The sequence below is a fragment of the Sceloporus occidentalis genome, unplaced genomic scaffold, assembly GCF_023333645.1.
Source record: "Sceloporus occidentalis isolate IW3139 unplaced genomic scaffold, rSceOcc1.0.p SCAF_87, whole genome shotgun sequence".
NCBI lineage: Eukaryota > Metazoa > Chordata > Lepidosauria > Squamata > Phrynosomatidae > Sceloporus > Sceloporus occidentalis.
The window spans coordinates 2,936,638-2,957,550 of record NW_028317067.1 but is presented as its reverse complement, the minus strand read 5'-3'; the positions used below and the strand labels follow the sequence as shown (position 1 = coordinate 2,957,550).

Here is a 20,913-nt window from a genome sequence, read left to right as displayed (position 1 = left end):
GATTTCTCCAGGGGACTGCTAAGTTGCTATATGGGAAGCATTTTGTTAAAAGTTTTATCAAGAGACTATGTTCACTTTCATGAAACTTTATGAAATGTATTCAAACATCCCAATTATGTGGCAACTGCATGTGCTGTGGCAGCGCCGATTCCTCCATTGCTTTGCGATATCACAGCCCAACACTAGCTGTTCCCCCAGAAGATGCATATTGGGATATGGCATTCAGAATGCCTTTGCCTGCGAACAGTGAGTGTCTACTAATAACTAGTTCTTTTTTCATTTTGTATATATCACCAGGTTATAAAACAAATAAAAATCCTTTGGTAAGTATTCCTTCTGGTGTGTGTTCAGTTGCTTCTTCAGGATTTCCTTGGGGTGTCTCAGGTTAAAGTAGCAGTTGGGCTGACCAACTTGGTTACCTACCTTTTTTGAAGCGGTAGCAGGACACAAACTGTTAAAGTAAACTTACATAATTATACTTAACACTAGCAGGTGGTGCATGTTAAATGTGTTTAGATGCACTAAAAGAAAATACTTCAAACCAGCAGGGTGTTGGTCATCCCAGGGATGAGGAGTTTAGCTCAAACGGTGGTGTTATTACCAAATTTTACAAGGGACTCCCACCCTATACATCGGTTGGTCTAAATGTCACTTCTTGGATGCAGAGGAACCTTAAATGAGCTGTTTATACTCGGGTCAAAGCAGTTCAGCATGGAGGCGTTGGTGAGAGTGACAACTACATAAAGTGTTATTTCAGTTCTTGCTGCCAGTAAGGCCCTAGTGAGGAGCGGGGGTGGAAGTAATATCACACTAGGGCAATTCCATACATTTCTGGACAAAATTAAGTTTCATCACTGAAGATTCCTGTTGAAAGAAAATAAATAGGAGTTCACGGGCAGTTCATTGGAATCTGTAACTTTTATTCCTTAACAGCCATATCCGCAGCAGACAATTGTTCAGGGTCACATAACCACCCATCCGCCTAATGCATTTCATGCCTAAGTGCATGGGTGCAGGAAATGCGTTGGGTGGCTGTGTGGTTAGGTGACCCTGAACAATTGTCTGCTGTGGATATTACTACTGTTTTTAAGAAATACAACTACTGATTCCAATAAACCTGTGAGCCGCCTCCCAGACAGCCGAAGCTAGGAGTACAGCTGCATGTGGATCCACCACATTGTCTTCCTCTCATTGAAGATTAGGTGGAACTACTTCAACATGCAGTCAACTGGTCCGGTAATCTGCCAGTACCAGTAAGACTTTCAGTATAACCCATGCCCCCAAACTGTCCTGATTTGGGTGGGACAGTCCCGATTTTGGGTCTCTGTCCCACCTGTCCCTACCTTTGTGCCTCTTTGTTCTCGCCTCAGCTGCAGCTGCGGAGGGGGCGCACAGGCACCTGATCAGCAGCTGTAGTCTGCAGGACTCGTTGGGAGATCTGTCACCTCGCTGTACTTCTCCCTCATCACTACATGCCGGCAAATAACGCCGAGCGCAGGGATATGATGTCATCTCTGCAGCAATAGCCTGTGTGTAGTGAAGAGGGAGCAGTAAAGTGAGGTCTGAAGTGATCGGCTTCACGCTCCCACCATAGGATGGAGGAAGAGGTAAGAGATGGGGAGAAAGGGGTGTAATGGTAGTGTATATGAATGTATGAGTAGTATAGCTATGTGTAAGGGCAGTGAATGTATATATGTAAGCACAATGCACGTGTATATGTATGTTTATGGGTAGGTGCGTGGAGCAGTGTGTTTAATATATATATATACAATATGCACAGCTTTGTCTATGAACAATTGAGATGTTTCAATCACATCTTGATCACGTTTGCAGGAACGTGGTAAGCATACAGATTTATTTTTGTCATTTCTGAAGGTCATACGGCGTGTCAATCATTTAGAAGTAATGATAAAATAAATATACAGCAATATACATTTTTTTTGATTGAATGCACCCTTCAGCTTCACAAACAGGGGGCAGTTTATGCAACTAAACAAGTGAGCCACAGGCATGGTTACTTTCCTCTAAGTACAGTACTAACACTAGCTTTGGGACCAGATTATAAAGAGAAGTGAATGTGCTCTAATATTTGTGTAACTTGGATATTGAAAACCCTGCAGGAGCTCAAGACAGCAATTCAGTTAATAATCCACACCCAGAAGAAGCATGTGCCGTATCTATCAGTAATGAATCGGAAGGGAAAGAAAAAAAGCCAGGTTTATTTTGCCAACATTAGCAGAACAATACATATCCTACAGTATTAAGACCAGCAGTTTCTTTCAATATTCCCTTTTCTGTATTTAAAAAGTACATACGGTAGTCACATGGTGACTCGAACAGAACCAACTCTCCTAAGAGCAGCGGCTTCCAACTATCATCCCCAAAGACCCACCACTGCGTGGCTTAGAACGAGTCCCTACTGCCATGATTATAAGATCAGACCAAGGCCTTTGCCCTTTCAATAAACCTCGCAGCTCTTCAGCATTTCTCTAAAATCTGCATAACGGGAGAGCTTTAAAGAATGTAGCCGAGAACGACCACTTTAAGGAGAGCTTTTCAAGTACCCCTAATAGTGCATAATTTCACATTACGTTAAACGAGTACAATCAGGCGGACTGAAACCTATCCTCATCTGAGAACAAGGGATTCAGAACGCACGTACTATTGGGTTACATATGAAACAAGATCATGTAAAACAATTGATTCATTAAAATAACGGTAAAAAGATTCAGTGGTTGTGCTAATGTCTATGTAAACCAGCCTACTGTATTAGTTGTGCTAAAACAACTCAAGGGTGAACAGTTTCCCTTGAAGATGAACTGCAGCTGTAAGTCATGAACAAAAAAGGTCCTTCTGGTGAACCCATTCTAGTTTGGAAAATGGTCTTATTGTAGCAACCAATAGGATAGTCCAATCAGTGGTAACTTGCCGGTGGTTTCTATAGGGATAAAACCGGTTTAGCCTTTGACCCAGGTTCACTTTATATACACGACCTTCAATATTGTATATGACTATTTCTACCAAGTAACAGGCTCAAAATTAAGTCATTATCTCCCATCTTTTGCTTTCTAGCGGTAAAATATTTTGCAATTTTATTCTATTCTAGAAATAAGGTTCACAAAATTTTCTTAATCTTTCCTGACCTTTTCCAGTTTCCCAGATCCCTGACATTATAAGACAGCAAAAGGTAGAAATAAAAAAAAATTAAAAAAACACTAAAATACAATGCCATTAAGCTTCAATCAGTCTTGTTAAAAATGCTCTGGTACGGTCACCAAGGCTTCTTCCGGGTCTCGCGATACCTCTACGTTCTGGAAAATAAAAGCAGAATGGAAGAGCGGTGAAGTTAAAGGTTTTTGGATCTCCTTTAATACATTGGTGAAGATTACGAAACTATTAGGATCACTTTTTGAAATCAAACGGCTTCCGTTGCTTAAAACAATAAAAAGAGGAATAAAGAAAAGGAACTAAAAAAAAAAAAAGGAAACTGACTATCGAACCATCCGGTTGAGAGCTCATTTGTGCATATTATAACCAAGATTTTACAAAACAAAAAAGAAAGGGACACCCTAAAATGCATATAAATTCACATTTTCGGGTGCTACTGGACCAGACCTTAGGGTTAACCTACAAACACAGGAGCCTCATTAATGGAGCCAGGAGAAGCCTTGAAGCTGCAGGTACTTGGTAAGAAATATAGGGGTACACAGTGGCAATATACGGCCATATAATGTTGCAGAAAACCCCGATATGTATGTGTGTGTATATATATATATATATATATATATATATATATATATATATATATATATATAATTCAGATACATGTGAAGATGTTTTTATGATTGTCTTTTACTGCAAAAAGGCTGCAATGTAGAGAAACAGGTAAAGAAAACCAACTCCTTTGGGGAAAGAAAAATACGAGAGCGAGACACTTTATTCAGCGTTCCAACCATTTGGGTCAAACTTGGATATCATTAAGCTACATTTAGCTTACAAAAATGCTGAAATACAATGCTAATAAAAACAAACAAATACAACACATTCATTTGGTCCATCTATAGCAGACCTGGGCAAAGCACGGCCCGCGGGCCACATCCGGCCCGCTGAATAGCTCGGACCGGCCCGCAAGGAGTGTCCTGGTGACTCACCAATGAGTCCGGTGTCCCCCCCCGCCCCGGTCACTTACCTTAAACTCCTGTGTTGGAAGCGTTTGTCTCGGGTGCCGGCATATGACGTCAGACGCCGGCGATCAGCAGCGAAGCGCCGGCACCCGAGACAAACGCCTCACGCTTCCAACACAGGAGTTTAAGGTAAGTGACCGGGGCGGGGGGGGAGATCCTGAGAAGGGGGGGTTAGGGAGTTAGAGGGGAGATACTGAGAAGGGGGGGTTAGGGAGTTAGAGGGGAGATACTGAGAAGGGGGGTTAGGGAGGGAGGTCTTACTGTGTGTGTGTGTCTTACTGTGTTTGTGTGTGTGTGTCTTACTGTGTGTGTGTGTATCTTACTGTGTGTGTGTCTTACTGTGTCTGTGTGTGTCTTACTGTGTCTGTGTGTGTCTTACTGTGTCTGTGTGTGTCTCACTGTGTCTGTGTGTGTCTCACTGTGTCTGTGTGTGTCTCACTGTGTCTGTGTGTGTCTTACTGTGTCTGTGTGTGTCTTACTGTGTCTGTGTGTGTCTCACTGTGTCTGTGTGTATCTTACTGTGTCTGTGTGTCTCACTGTGTCTGTGTGTGTCTTACTGTGTCTGTGTGTGTCTCACTGTGTCTGTGTGTGTCTTACTGTGTCTGTGTGTGTCTTACTGCGTGTGTCTTACTGTGTTCATAGCTTATTCAGTTATTGTAATAAATATTTTAGCCCATTTTTTAGCTCAAAATATTTTTTCCTTTTTTTTCTCCTCTAAAATCTAGGTGCGTCTTATCAGCAGGTGCGTCTTATAGAGCGAAAAATACGGTATGCACTCCGAAGCCTTGTTCATTTTGTTCACTTCTGTGCTGTGCTAATAGTTATTCAGGCCTTACTTATTCAAGCACCTCTACCAATGACGTAGGCTTGAATAACTTTATTAAACAGCACATAAGTTAACAAAATGGACAAGGCTTCGGAGTTTGTAGTTTGTAGAGGTCTGGCCCTCTAAAACCATTCCAATTTCTCATGTGGCCCCATGGGAAAATTAATTGCCCACCCCTGATCTATAGCATCTATGAATCTGGTGAAATGGTAGCATGCATTTGATAATATGTATATTAACAAATATCCTGTCTTGTCTGTACAGATGAAATGTGTCTCTTGGCCAGAAGATGGAGCTCTTGAGCCCTTAATGGTCTACTGTCCTATATGGTAGATAAGAGGAGTAAAACATTAAAGTTTGGATCCCCAAGTACTTAGAAAAAGTGAAAGGAACTTGTTAAAATGCTTCACTTTGACCCAAGCAAACGCTATATTTGTTTTGAAAGCACGTGTCCCCGGCTGCTCCCACACTATATTCGCTGAAGGGAGGTTTGTGTTTGAACTCCTTTACTCCACTATACATTTTGATGGTCCAATCCCAGGGGTTGTGGAGCAGAAAAAGCTTAGTTGGCCCTGTATAATGTATAGCTAAATCAGTGAGATTTCCTTTGTTTTCTCACCCATTTAAGTATGCATTATACAGGGCCAGCTTAGTATTCTTGTATAGAGAACCTTTAAGGTGTAGCCTAGATGTGGGTGGGTGGGTGGCAAAGTCTGCAGATACTCTCAGATAAGAGTGTTTAAACCTTTCCGAAAATCCTATTCATTTATATCTATCTGCTGGAGATTACAAGACAACAGAGAGCCTAGTGTTCAGCAGTGCTTAAACCACGGCTTCCTAAAGGCATGCCAGTTCTGTACCGCATCATGCAGAATTATTAGTACGCCATTGACAGCCAAAATATTTAAGTTAATTTAATTTTAAAGTAGCCAATTACCATACCTGGAAACTCCCAGAATTTGACACTAAAAGGTCACACAGCCTGGAGTGGATGCCTTCGCTGATTTAGAGATACCTACTATCATAATTTCAGCATCTCGCTGATTGGATGAAATGGATGCTACCCTTATTGATCCATGACAAAATCACCACAACGAGCTGTTAAAGGGGTTAAATTTCAAGTCAGCTCGTCCCGAAAGCTCCCAGGTATGTCCGTTTCAAAAGCAAGTCTCAGATATCTTTAACTTATCGATGCTTATCGATACCATACAATGCACTGGAACCCTTAGTTAAGAGGTAGCATTGGGATGCGACTCCCCAAAACACAATCATCTGTAATATAATAGACCACAAAGTGTTCCTTCCCACAGGAGTCACTCTAGAGACCACTAACCAAAATGCTTTACAAGAATATTTTTAAAACTACCCATTGGGTCACTAAAAATACATTTTCACAATTTCCAGCACAAAAAAACCCCTACGTGCGCTAGTAACGGGAAATTACACAGGTTGACTTTGGTAGATGTAAAGGTCTGCCACGGTCTACTGAGATCTGTAGGCACAATAAATGTCAACAGATTACATTTTCACCTAAACCTCCACAAAGTTATCCAGCTAGCGTCCACTCAAAAGGTAGCAAGACCTTCATTTTATTTTTTACAATCTCTACGCAGAAATAAGTATTGGGGGGGGGCAGATAAATTCTAAAACCAGCGAATTAGTTGGTGGCTTGCATTCTGGCATGCGGAGCGTGACGGGCAGGTGGAAGACACACCAGTTACCTGCAGGTACAGCGATTTGCACAGAGAGCCTGACAAACCCAGGTCTTTCAAGCAGGGCTTTTTGGTGGGCTCTGGGCTAGCTAAAGGTACGGCACGATAGTGACGATACAGAGGAGCCTCGCTGGGCTTTCTGGACAGATGCTAAAAAGCATGGATGGAGGAGCAAGAAAAACGGTGTGGTTAACACATAAGATACAAAAGTCACTAAAAGAAAAAAAAAAAAAAGACAAAACAGAGCAACGCACATGATCCTGTCCATCCAGGAAATAAAACGGCATAAAAAGACTCACAAGCAAAGAATACACTGTATAATGTATATAATGTAGAGCTGCCATTTCCCTTATAGCAAGTATGGATTTACTCACCGACGGCCTCTCCCTATGCGTATTCACTGCTTCTATATTCAGGTATATGGATTCCACTTTGCAACCTGCATTGAGAGAAAGAATATATAGAAAAGTAAAAAACAAACAAAAATAAACACAGACCATATACATTCAATAATTAGAATATGGCATGTCCTAAAAAAAATAAAAAAATTTAACCAGCATTATAAGCACAAGATGAGTCATGACTATCTCAAATAAGACCATTTAATGCCATGGCAAAATTCGAAATAAGGGGTAGTTACCATGGAAACCAAGAGACTATCCCATGCACCAGAATTTCTTTCTATTAATATTTCAGATTATTTTTTTCCTTTAAGAGATATTACATTTTTGCTGTAAACAGATGGTAAAAGAGAGAACATCCACGCAGGTCCCAAAAGGCGATCTTCCAAGTGCATGCGTCATCTACTGCAACTATGACACCGGGACCTCATTCAGCCGGCTGTCAGTGTAGTGACATTTAGTGGGTTGGTGGTGTTTATGATTTAAAGAGCTCCATGTAATACATTATACACATAGTAAAGCACAATACTACAACAGACTACTAATAATGCTGAATGCCCCCAAACAATCACAGAAATAATTGTGTACTTTCTGTGTAATGGGTATGGATAACATAACCTCTGAAGAACTGTGGTTAAAGTATCTCACCGTATGCCACAGGGGTCAATTTCAACACAGTGTGAAGAGGACATTTCAAATATGGCAATTCACCTAGAAAAGAAAAGAAAGGAAACTTATCGTATAGATAGGGGTGTGAAATCACACAAACTTGGTCTCTTATTAAAATAAAGTTGGTTTGGTCACCTGCGCTTTTGTCCAGGAAGTACGCCAGCAGACACCGCATGACAGCCTGGTGACAAACCACCAAGACATTCTCCTGACGTTCCAGCTCCATAATCACCGGTTCAAGTCTCTGTACTAGGTCCTCGTAGGACTGTGGGAATAAAACAAGGGGAATTCACACTTTAACACAACACAGATTTCCATACAAAAACATCCATGGCAAATAGTTCTAATTTCATATGAGTTCCGGATATGGTCACACCGAGGACGCAAGTAGATATAGTTATAGTGAACGGGCTGCTCCTGCTCGGTACATTACTTCTACAGAACACATATACCCAACACCCACCGGCACCAGAAGTGCTTGCGTTAGAGAAATCCAGTCCTACGTAAAATGCCACAAAATCTCATGCATCATACAACATAGTATATCCAACTTACCTCCCCCTTGGGGTATCTATACCGATACTTGTCCTGATCTCTCAGGGCAAATTCTTCTGGATAGTTCTCCTGTATCTCTTCATACATCATCTCTTCACACACACCCTGCAAAAAGATAAGGATCAACCCTTTAAATCATGAGTTCTCTTACTCATCCACGGGATATAGAAGAATCAACAGAAGCCATAGTCAGCTGGCACCAAGCCTCTCTACATGATCCCCACTGGCCGACTTGCTACAGACCGGATGAAGGGACGTGTTGTCAAAATCTGGCGTCGTTGCTGGTAAGCGAGCGCAAGCAGAGACATCTCTGCCAGCTGAGACAAGACCATTACTCACCGCGTCGATTTCATTCAGCGCCTTCCACTGCTCGTACGGAACACCCAATGCTTCTGCCGTCTGGATGGTACGTTTCATATGACTCGTCCATACTTTCAGGTCTGGAATCTCCTGTGACTTGACAAAGTTACCCAGGGAATGCGCAAACTATAGAAACAGAAGGGAGAGGAGAGGTGAATACAAGCAAAAAGAGAAAGAGAGGAAGGAACGGATGGCAGGCACTGAACAAACAATTGTGTCAACCAGCTTAGGCTATGGTAATGTACTAATAGGATCATTAAGTCAACGATGGAGAAGGGGAGACAGCAAATTCTGGGGGATGTGTTGCAGGACAATAGAAGAGAAATGTAAATCATAAGAGTGAGGCTAAACAAAATGTGCACTCATTAATCCAAAACATACAGGAGATATATACATATATTCACTACCTTCTAAATATATTATCGGTAATGAAGTCAAGAAGGTTCTCAGAAAATGGGCTCTCCACTTACCCCCAGCCTCATTCATTCATCCACAAAATGAAAGAATGAAAAGGAGAGAAAAGGGAGTAATAGAAGTATTGATAAAATAAGCTTTATTTAGGCCACATTAATAATTCAAATACTTTGTGCAAGGAGCACTTCATCATGGGCCTCTGAGAAACTATAGTGTGTGTAAATGGCAAATGCCATTTACACACACACTCATATACATACATACATACACACACACGTATAATTTAAATTATTTTGTTGGCCCTCCTTCCATTAGGAAATGCGGTGCCGTAGTTGGCCATTGTTATTAATGTTGTCTTTGCAAAGACTGAGGTGTTCATAACTTCACCTGCTTGCCACGTGGAGACAGCCCAGAGTCCCCTCCAATCCTCCCCAGCAGATTAAGTTCACTCTCTCCATGCCGGCACAAATAGATAGAGCGTGGCGTGACGTGGATATTCATGAGGTAATACACCGTGCGACTCTGGATGTGGTCCTGAACTCTGTTCACCAGGAAGCGACTCCCGACGTTAAAAATTTTGATATACGAAAGGTCACTGGAAGAGAGGAAATTAGATGAGAGGCGGTCTAAAGGCCACAAAAAGTAATAAGCGACTTGATTTCGTTCACTTAACAAAAAACATATGGTCTGGCTCTGCCGACTTAACGAAATTCTAAAATAGTAAATCACAACGTGTAATAAATCACAACGTGTACAAGAGGCAAAAAAATAAATGACCCCCCGAAACAAAAACTAGGATGTTCTACAAAAGGAGGACATGAAGGGACGGAGATACCACCAAGCAAGACCTTCTCTACAACGGAACACCCAGGACCGTGGACAAAGCCGCCTGGAGGGGTCAGGAGAAGGTTGAGCTGGATATTGGGGGGTAAATAAATAAATCTTATTGCTAATATTTTGAAACATGACATCACCTTGGATGTTGTATGACACATTAACTGATTTTCTTCTTGGGAAAGTACTTTTAAAAGTGAAAACTCGTATTTAGTTGCCCCCCCCCCACCCCATCTTAAATAAACACGCATCACCAAACCCTCTGCCCGGGACAGATTAAGGGTTTAGCACACAGGTGATAAATAAAATTAAAATAATCTGCGTTAACATAAGAATTCATCTATGTGGCAACAAAACGTGGATCAAAACTGATCCATTCATGGTTAGAATTTACGGGTAGATTGGAACGCGCTCATCTGCGTAGCTGTCTTATTTGGCACTAAACACCGACGGACTGGACTGATGACAGTGATCGAGACAGAAACGCCTCTTTCCCTCCTCTCTCCTGATCCAATCCTCCCTGCCTCCAGTCCACTTATTACCTTGGACTTTGAGAGTCGCTTGACGGGGGGGGGGGGGGGGGTTGAGCCACAACCCTGTGCAAATATCAATAGCAGGCAATACAAGTGGGATGGGGGAAAGCCACATGGCAAGCTCCCAGCTGATAAAGAGATTCCTACGATAGGGATTAGAATGTTTTGTATGATGTCATCGGATTTAAGGGATGTATTGTTTTTGCCTCATCTGGGCTAAGAATGACTGATTCTATTTTTCAGTTACCATGATAGAATTGGCAAATATGGGGCATTTCTGGAACAAAGTGCCATATCACCATCAAAAATCAACACCCATTTTAAGAATAAAAATTACTTTTTTTTTTATGCAGAGGGAGGGGATATGGTTTTTTTTGTTGTTTGTTTGTTTGTTTTTTAAGAGGGACTGAATACAAGACAACCAATTTGAGTCTTCTGCCACATTACATGTTGCCTCAAAAAGAAAACCATATCAGACCATTTGTTTTATTACAGGTTATGCCCAATATATCTGTGCATTCTGGGATACCTGTCCAAGTCATCATGCAGGGGCTCGTAAGTCATCTGATAACACTCGATCCTCTGCAGGAAATCCTCCACCACTTTCTCTCGATCGCAGTCCTTGTAGTCGGGGCTGGATATTTTTACTTGCTGCGGCAAAGCAAGAAAAAAAAGCATTAAAAAAATGCTCAGTAATATATATATATATATATATATATATATATATATATATATATATATATATATATATATATATATATATATAATAACCCATTAACCTTAAGGGTCTTCATAAGAGTTTCTTGGGCACATGCCCAGAATTCGCCCTAACATTAGATACCACACACCTGCATCAACTACCGTTTAGGACATTTTATAATCGCCACATCAACCCTTACCATGATATTTTCGGCAATGATGTCAGGGTCGTCGCATATCGATTCAATAAAAAATACCTTGAAGGAGGAAAAAAAAAATATATATAAAATGTTTGCATCTAATTAAAAACGTTACCATCACCGCATTAAAAAATTGCACCAACATGGTCATCTATGGTGCTTAGTGCACCTTGGGCCATATGTTCTATGTTAAAGTGGCGCACACCCATGCATACACACACCGATGGCTTGATACAAGCTGAGCCGGGGCCGAGCTTGAGTACAGATACACACAGGGACCAAGAATGCTCTAGTGGAGCTTGAGCCAGACCTAGGCACTGGGCTTAGGGTCATGGTGCTCCATTCAGCTATACTCCACCAACTCAGCCCCCTAGGCATGCACCTTCATTACACACATGGTGGCGCCAGCCATCACCTCCTGTTCCCAACTAGTTATTTTGTATTTTAAAAACATATAAAAACTATTTTTAACTATATAAACAAAACGACATACTCTATTGATTTTTGTTGTATGTAAAACACATTTAAGTTACTAATAGCCCAACAACTGCACTATCTTGTTTTCTGTATCAGTTGAATACAAAAGAAACCGGTGTGTTAAGATGGGGAGAATAAAGCCACACAATGTTTGTAACAGTATCACATTTCTACTAAACAAACTAACAATAAAGAGGGGGAATACGGAAAGGGGGAACTGCTGCTGCCACAGCTTTTAGGATAACTATATTACATTTATTAAAACCATCTATACGGTGAACGGTTCATTTATTGAAACCTAGCAAATTTGTTTGAGAATCACGGTAATGCTTTTTTCGTTGAAATACAGTCTCATTAATAAGTTAATGAAAAGGAATAAATCACATTATTATGATTTTGGCATCCAGGAGGTAATATATGTTTCACCGTGCATTTTAAGATTATTATAAGTTTGTGTATATCTCCACATACACAAATCTCTATAATACATATCTTTACATATGCACACATCCATCTTTCTCCCATATATAATGTGTATATATATTATTGATTAACAATAAACACTACATTTATTTTGCGTACAGTAATGTACTACAGTACACCCGAAATGCTATACCTTGTACCCGTGCTCCTTGGCAAACTGGAGAATGATGGATCTTCTCTCCCTTGTGGTATTAGTGGCATCAAACACCTGGAAATTAAGTGTTGGTCACAATTCATTAGTTAGCTGGAACAAAATCTGTCCCTCAATTAGCTTTTATTTATACAGCGCCAACAATTTCCTAGCGTTTCATACAATTCCTATATTCGAAAACAACCTGATACATTAGGTACAAAAAAGCCAGTCACATTTTATTACTCAGACAGGTAAGTAATTAGAGGTGAAATGCCCCAGGAGTACCCCTAATATCAAGATATTAATCTTGGGGTAGTCACTAAAACGAGGGCAGCTTCCACTGAAACTGGAACTTTTACCGTTATTTTTAGGTCTGGTCAAGGGTTCTTAGCGTTAAATAAACTAGTCCGAAAATGAACCTGGATGCAAGAGGACTTTCAATATTAGTGTGATGTCAAGGAGAATTAGAAAGTAGATTTAGAATGTCATTAAGCACTGCAAGTGAGAACGAACATCTCCTAATGACAATTTCCCTCAAATAAATAAAAATCAATACAGATATTAATGGTGCTCATTAACTCGGTTGTGATTTCTTTTGCCCTTCACAGGTTCAGTCAAAGTTCGCTGTAAGCCTTATAGGGAGATTCAATGACTATTAGATTTATGCAGGCCTGAGGCCTTCAAATATATATTAGAAATGTCTGATCCTCCCCAGTCTAACATGGTTACAAAGATAATGCTTGTTCTGAACTAAGTTGCTTCTAATGCATTAAAGATGTGTGGAGAGGAGGTTATCCTGAAGTAAATGTAGCCTCCACATAAATGATGGTGTCCTTAATACAGTTAATAACAATGGGAAGCAAAAGAAAGGCATGGCTGCAATTCCCATGACCCTTCTAGGTACTACAGCTAAAGACACTAGTATAGTCAACCAACAACTCCAAGATCCTCAGTCTGCGACCCAAGATGCACAGACTAACCAAGGCTGATGGAAGGTCTTACTCAACAGTAGATGGAGAGCTCTACTGCTGGACTTGTGGACCACCCCTGACCTAAACAGACCCTTTTGTAGATATGCATGTGTAGGACCGGGGTCTCAGGAGGCTTACTTACCGCCACGTGTCCTCCCTCCTGTGACAGATAAGTGTTGACGTCCCTCAAGGCATTTAGTGCACACTCCCTACAAAGCAAATGTGTTGGTTAGATTACAGCGTCCTCAATGTCCCTCTCGCTATTCTCAGGGGAAAAAACCCTTTCCATAGACGATCATACCTGTGAGAGAATCTTTCAGGGCATTTCTCATGTACAGAAATGGTAACCTTAATGTTATTAGGCTCACCTTGATCTGGTTATTGTACTTACTGATTAATGGCAAGTACAATGAAGAGTTTCATGTTTCTTACAGTGGTGCAGTAATAATGTAGTGGAAATTAAGTACGATGGACACAAATAATGGGGCCGTTACATGATCCCAAATCAACAAATGAGCCCCTAAAATCAATATTAATGTAATAGAACAAGGTCTTCAAAATCACACAGAAACCACTCAGATTAAATAAAGCAGGTCAACATCTCAAGGTTATCCCTAAAGGGCTCACAGATTCCCAGGATTCCCAAACCAAAAAGTAATTTTTTTTAATAAACATTTTATAAACAATTTACTGCAAGAAAGAAACAGGAATTCTGAGGTTACAGGGCCATCGAAAATTCTCTCCATGGTCAGTATCCCATGGGAACCTCCAATGGTTTGGAGATCTACCGAACCTTCAAGTCTACGTAAAAATACGAAGACTGGTTTTCAAATACATTTCCAATGGCACAGGAACCAAGCGCTTGTAGTACGGATTCAATCACATATATCAGGGGCGTCCAACGTGCAGCCCTCCAACTGCTGCAGAACTATATCTCCCATACTCCTCACCCAGCCCCTTAGCTGAAAGAGCATTATGGGAGATGTAGTCCTGCAGCAGCTGGAGGGCTGCACGTTGGACGCCCCTGGCATATATCAACGTATGTATCATTACAAACAACTCACTTGCGTATCTTCATGGCTTCTTGGTTGTCCGGACGGAAAAACTCATAGCTTTTGTAAGTTTGCACAGCCTCTCGGCGATACTGTCCCACGTTGAATACTGAGTGGAGTAGACAAAAATGTTAACGATAATTAGCATGCCCCTCGTGTTATGCAAAAGGTTAGCGTTCATCGACTGACTTTGACGTAAGCAAGAAGGAACAACGCACCAAAGCGTTCGCACTGAAAGCAGTGACCTGAAAGGGACTATCAATACAACACGATGGTCAGAACCAACACATACGATCAATGTTATCTATCATTATACATTGTAGACCCTTATCCAACATACAAGGCTTGGGGGTCTCTCACACCCCCCCACAGGTAATTTATTGTTATAATTATGCATTATTAGGGCATATTATGCATTATTAGGGCATATTATTCAGGGTTCATCCCACATTATATTTTTCAGGGCAGCGGTTGGATTCTTGTAGGTTTTTTAGTGTGCTGAATCCCAAATCCTACATTTTATGAGCGTGACAGATCTACAGGAAAGGGGTGATCCCACAAAAAAAGATAGTTTCAAATACAATGTAGCACTGCGTTCTGGTTCACAATGTTCCAATAAACTTGATTTATCTGGAGGTCGCCACTGTAGACAATCATGTGATGTTTTGGTTACGTTCCAATGTCCAACACTTACACTGGCTTGATTCTTTATGACAATGCTACATCTCCAAAACACACTACTACCGGGTCTCCGTGTTCATCCGATGATCTCTGCTTGTCCTGTGCTCCGCTTTCTAACACATTCTCACACATGCAAGATTTCTCAAGGGCTGCCCCTATCCTCAGGAATGCCCACCCCGGCCTTCAGTCCTTTAAAAAAAATCCCTCAAGACCCACTTCAAGGACATCTACAAACGTACACGTCTGCGCTCTACCTCCATTATTCCTTTAGCTCACCCTTCCTAGCCCCTCTCCTGCAATCCTTATCCTAGTGGGGCTGGTCCATCCTTCCCAACAGCACTTTTACTGATTGCGCAATACACCCTAACTCCCTCTAGATTGTAAGCTCCTTTGAGCAGACTCTTCTTACCTCTAGTCTCTGGAAGTAAATTATTTTGTTATATATTACTTGTTATGTCCTGTTTACCCATCGTACAGCACAACATAATATGAAGGCTATATAAATAATAATTAATAATTATAATAATAATAAATAAGTCTCTATTCCCATAGAAGGTCCCTGTGGATGATTAAGATAGACATCTTGCTTACCAAGGTAGTATGATGAGAACTGAGCCTGTGTCTTGTAGATTATAGCAGCTATCTGCATTTGTTTTTAAGTGTTTAGGTCTGTTATCGTGGGGCAAACGGTGTACTTTGTGAAAATAAATAAATACACAACCCTATTTACTGATACGCATTATTATGCTGTTTACATTAGGAACATATATGTATTGGTTCAGCCTGCAGGGGCAAGAAAGATAACATCAAGTAAACTTATCCGTTAGTTCTGCCACCTTATTTACCAGATCTCGGGTTTCAGACGGTTAAAAGTGACGTTCCACCTACTCTGCTAAATTTAAACGGTACCGGGAATTACATTTCTCAGAAAATGCCGGATCTGTATTTCTTTCGTGTTATCGTTTGTATATTTATACAAGGTTACTTGGCTGACCTGCTGTCGTGTACACTTTATCAGATATAATATGCACGTTGTCAATATATGCCTGGAAATCATATTAAATATATTAATAAAAAAAAATGCCCGATCCCACCCATGATTCGTTTAATTAAGTAAAGGATTCATAATTTTTGGGCTGAATAATTGTTATAGAAACTAAAATCTTCCTAAAATGTTGGTTAATTATAAAATTTAAGAAGTAAAAAAATACAGAAGAGGATTATTTGCATAACATACTACAAATCACCTAAACATTTGGCCCATCTGGTCTGCCTATTTTTCCTGCATTTTATTAGCCTCTACCACTTCTGCTGGCAAGCCGTTCCATTTATCTAATCTAATCTTATTTTAGTTTTTATGATCATCCGTAAACGCTTTCTTTTTATACATACAAATGGCAAAAGTTATTTTAATTTTTTTTGTTTTGCTTTTACTTTCCTCTGGTGTTTATCTCAGATCCATCACTTTGGAAAGGAAAGCTGTTGAAATTGTATCTGGGTAGATTGCCCGAAACAATAGAAGGCAAGATTTTAACAATCATCTCTACAGAGAAACATCCTGCAAAGCACAGCGGAAGATCCCAAAGGACACGCGATTAGCCGGCAGGCAAGTAACCCGGAGAAGAACGGCGTCAACATATTGTTTACCAAACAAACTATTCCTAGATAATAATATATTAACTTAACACAAAGCTTTTAAGATTTAACAAAAAAATATTATTCTTGCTCACGCTGACAGTAGAAGTGTTCTGGAAGATCTGTCATAATTCAAACACCCCATACCTCTAAATACATTCATGATAGAGGGACGATATCTTAATCATAAATCAAGGAACAAAATAAGGAATTAATAGAAACCTAGGATTTAAACGGACAATAGATACGAACCTTTTAAACAGGGGAGGGCTGGCGACTCTACACTAGGTGGGGAAGCCAAGCTAAATAGCCCCGTAACATGGAAATCCAAATTACACTGTATTGATAGGATCTTGGTGTCCAATAACAGGGAAAGGATCCAGTAAAGGGGTAAAGGGATCCTTTGTGTGGCTTTTATTGCCACTCTAGACAGTCCTAACGGCTAAAGTAACAAAAAATCCTGGTAATGGTCCAGACTCTTCGATCTCCACGGCCTCCTGCCCAACACTCTTGCCTTCAGGTCTTTTTTAAGCCAAGCCCAACCTTCTGCTTATCCCATGTTTTTTTTACACTTTTTTTAAAGATTTCCTTTAAATATGTACCCCGATATAGTAGAGCGTTATACATTTCAGGTTTAATTATTCCTAAATAAATCTGGAGATGGGGTTAGATCACCTTTAGTGGGTGTTCCGATCCAGTTGAGGTAGCGGGTGAGCTTCTTGGAGATGTAGGTTTTTCCGCGAGCAGGAAGGCCCACCAGTATGATCATCGTAGGGGAGTTGGTGAACTGGGGGATAGATGCTACGGAGAGAAGAGTACAATGAGGAGGATCGACCGTAAAACTGCAGGCAAAATCTAATTTTACATATCACACGCCTTCATTAGCGGTTGGAAAACTAGGGGTTTGACCCCAAATCCAAAGGTGAACACAAGCAGGTTCTGAGTAGAAAAACATGTTTGCTGCCAAGCTAGTGGGTTTTCCATGAGGACCAACCCAAGAATCATACAGAGGACCTCCATGATGATGAAGGAACCCGCAGTGTTTTTCAAGAACCAGTGAAGACAATGGTTTATTTCATCATCCCCACAACTTTTAATGGACTTGATACCAAGCAGTGTGGCCCAATTTAGGAAATGATCTAGATTGTGCCAGCAATTCCTTCTATACATTCGCTTACACAATGCCTAGGTAAACCGGTGTCCTCATTAAAGTTCACCAGTCGTTTCCCAATGTCTAATACACTTTAAAGGCCAAGATAGCGTTTTCTTTATTAATATTATTATTATTTATAAAAATGCAGTTCTAGGGCTTACCTCCTGTGTCGGATAACCCAACATAAGTACATGCGCGGGTATAAAAAAGGACACGTATACAATTTCTAGATCAAGGCCCTGACAACAGGTTGTAGCATTGAAGGGTCTGGTAACCCTCAGATGCCACCACTGGACTAACCAATTTGGAAAGTTACCAAAACCTGTTTTATTATAACCTAGGTATTTGACTAAAAAGCAGGGAAAACTGTCCATAAGTTTTTTTTGTTTTTTTTTTACTATGGATGAACCCATCTCATTTGGTCACCATCATCACGTGGCATCATTTCCAAACAGACCCACAAAGTGATGTCTAAAAGTAGAGCAGTTAAACGGTCGTCAGTGCGTATAGAACAGATATAATATATTTTAATGGCCATAAAGTAAACTGTGTTTAGGTGACATGGCCCGTTAAAAGGCTCCATAAGCAGGCACATCTTTGTATAGAAAGTACAGCGAACTTACTCTTTGTAGGCACAACCTTTGATACCTCAATATTTTAATGGTTAACTTAACCCAAAGTACACAAGATACAGACGGAGTGAGAGAACAAGCTTGTTAATTATTATTACATATATTATGTTAGAAATATCAGCACTATAAAACATACATAAAACATATTCGGGCAATAAATAATAATTTTTAAATTATTAGGAAAAATCAGTTGTTCCAATCCCTTTACTGGATCAATGCAGACAACCTGTTTTTTGCAGGGTCAGGTGCTTATCTTTCTAAGGATAAACAATGATCTGGTATTCACCAAAATATTTGTTTATATAAAAAGTGTTTTGCAACATAAAAACCTGACTATTTCTTCCAAATGCATAAATATTTTCAAAATATAAACATTGCTACGCTATACTGTTCGATGCCCACTTATCAATGGACACTATACTTCTACCGATCCAACACGGCAGGCGGTTATAATGTACCGGGAAGAATACTGGGTCAGAAGAGCTTGCAATCAAATTGTACATACTACAGGTTTCCTATAAAGATGTAATGGGTAGTACCCAGTATCCCAAAGCAAGTCTTTAGATGCTGATATTTACATATCTGCTCTGCTTAGGACAGGGTTAAAAACGGCTGTGTGTAGTACTCACAGGGAGGGGTGGTAGTGGTGGAGGTGGTAAGGGTGATGCATTGAAAAAGCTGTGATTTTCATAGAGGCACCACAGTCATGGAAGTGGAGGGGCTCTTCTAAAGTGCCCACCACCAGTCCAAAATAACAAAAGGCACTGGAGAGAGACTGCATCAGAGCCATTCACCAGCTTGTTCCCTCCCCAGTAAGACTTCCTCATTCTCTCCCCCACACTCCTTGCCCCATTTTGCCCCTCTGATGCCCCCACACTTACATCCCCTCCTCTGCTGCAGCCTCTCGCATTGGTGGGGGATCCAGATCTTCTGCAGCCTGGTCTGGGTCAGCTCTCTCAGCCTGTCAGCCATCTGCTGCTTGGGTGTCCTCGCCTGCTCCCTCTGGGCTCTGTCCCCGTTCTGCATGGCCAGGGCTGAAGTGGGTCACTTTTTTTCTGCCCAGTCTGTCACCTGACCCAGCCGTGCCGTGTGCGTGGATCGGCGCGTGGAGTGGGGAGCCTGCCAGATGCGGGCGAACTCACAGAGCACAGGCTGGGAACAGACCTTCCCTCCCTCCCGATCAGACACTCAGCCAAATGGGAGGGACAAAGAATCAGGAGGAAGCCACTCAGCATAAGCCTCACACTCAGCAGGAGGCTGCTTAGATTGCAAGCTCCTGGGGGCAGCAGGGTCTGCTCAACTAAGTCACTGTGCACTTAACTGTGTGCCAGTTTATTCTGATCAATCATCTTGTTTAGAAAGGTGACTGTGCATTTATAATCCATCCCCGAGTCATGGACAGGGTCACATAACTAAAAGCCAATGGGAGAACCTAGGATCCTTACAGACTATGATCATGCTTTAAGTAGGGCAACAATATTTGTATAGCCCCACATTAAGAACATATATACAGTATGTATGTACCCATGTATAAACATGAATAAACAAGCTCTTTAGTGTCTGCGCTCTGTGCGGGTCCATTGGGGTAGAATGTGGCAGCGGCATCATTCCTGGGTAGATCCAAGTCACACTCTGCCCAAGGTACACAGCATTGCGGTGTCACACTCCATCCACAAACACCCATCCCACCCAAAAGCCAGTTACATCTAAAAGTGGGCACCTGGACTGGCGGAAAAGCCGCCTGTTGGGACAATGTTAGGGCAGCTGGTATGGCACAAAGATCATCAAGTACAAATCATGGCTACTGGTGAAAACACCAGTTCTATTTATTTAAACATAGAATTTGATAGCAGATAAGAACCATTTGGTGCATCCAGGCTGTCCATTTCTCCAGCTGTAAACATTTAAAAGTTTATTCTGTCCTTGGTTGTGTCTTGTATTGAGAACAGCTTTTTGTCTACCCCATGTGTGTTTAAATTCCTCTACCACTTCTGTTTCACTTATCTACCATCCTCTCAACAAAGTCAACCCTTATTGTATTGAATCTAGGCCTCTGACTCTGTGACCTCGTAACATCAATCCTCAAATAAAGAGGATTCTCCCATCCATGAGGTTTTGGGATATTTTGTTTTCTCAAAAGGCTAAAAAAACCAAACAACCCATAAATTATGGTCCCTAGAAAAAAGGATGTGCATTTCAGAAATCCACTTGGAATAGGCTTGGCTGGCCATTGAACATAAAAGCCAAAAACTCTATTTTTGCTTGTGTGGCTGTTCCAACACTTTGGTGTCCAGCAGGTGCCAGTGCCA

General features: G+C 41.0%; 1 protein-coding gene across 3 annotated transcripts; it reads right to left on the bottom strand.

The window, feature by feature from the left end:
* Positions 1 to 3,251: 3,251 nt before the first annotated feature.
* Positions 3,252 to 19,576, bottom strand: LOC149284928 (6-phosphofructo-2-kinase/fructose-2,6-bisphosphatase). Of its 3 annotated transcripts, XM_089495980.1 has the most exons (15): positions 19,486 to 19,576; positions 17,495 to 17,620; positions 14,516 to 14,612; positions 13,594 to 13,660; positions 12,481 to 12,555; positions 11,388 to 11,444; positions 11,018 to 11,139; positions 9,509 to 9,716; positions 8,687 to 8,833; positions 8,348 to 8,452; positions 7,928 to 8,057; positions 7,772 to 7,834; positions 7,097 to 7,161; positions 6,732 to 6,872; positions 3,252 to 3,311 (listed from the first exon to the last, which is right to left on the bottom strand). In XM_089495980.1, the coding sequence occupies exons 1-15, from the start codon at positions 19,574 to 19,576 to the stop codon at positions 3,252 to 3,254; spliced, it is 1,554 nt and encodes a 517-aa protein (XP_089352106.1). The 3 variants fall into 3 exon arrangements, with proteins under 3 accessions (XP_089352106.1, XP_089352107.1, XP_089352108.1); XM_089495981.1 differs by lacking the exon at positions 6,732 to 6,872; XM_089495982.1 differs by lacking the exon at positions 6,732 to 6,872 and having other exon boundaries at positions 14,516 to 14,545; positions 17,497 to 17,620.
* Positions 19,577 to 20,913: the final 1,337 nt, after the last annotated feature.

Bases quoted from the DNA above. Each gene is read 5' to 3' on its own strand.
- LOC149284928 (XM_089495980.1), bottom strand. From the start codon at position 19,576: ATGGCTGACAGGCTGAGAGAGCTGACCCAGACCAGGCTGCAGAAGATC. The intron at 13,661-14,515 runs GTGAGTTGTTTG...TTTGCTTTGTAG, and splicing joins GAAGCCATGAAGATACGCAA to GGAGTGTGCACTAAATGCCT. The intron at 3,312-6,731 runs GTAACTGGTGTG...TTTATTTTCCAG, and splicing joins GCAAATCGCTGTACCTGCAG to AACGTAGAGGTATCGCGAGA.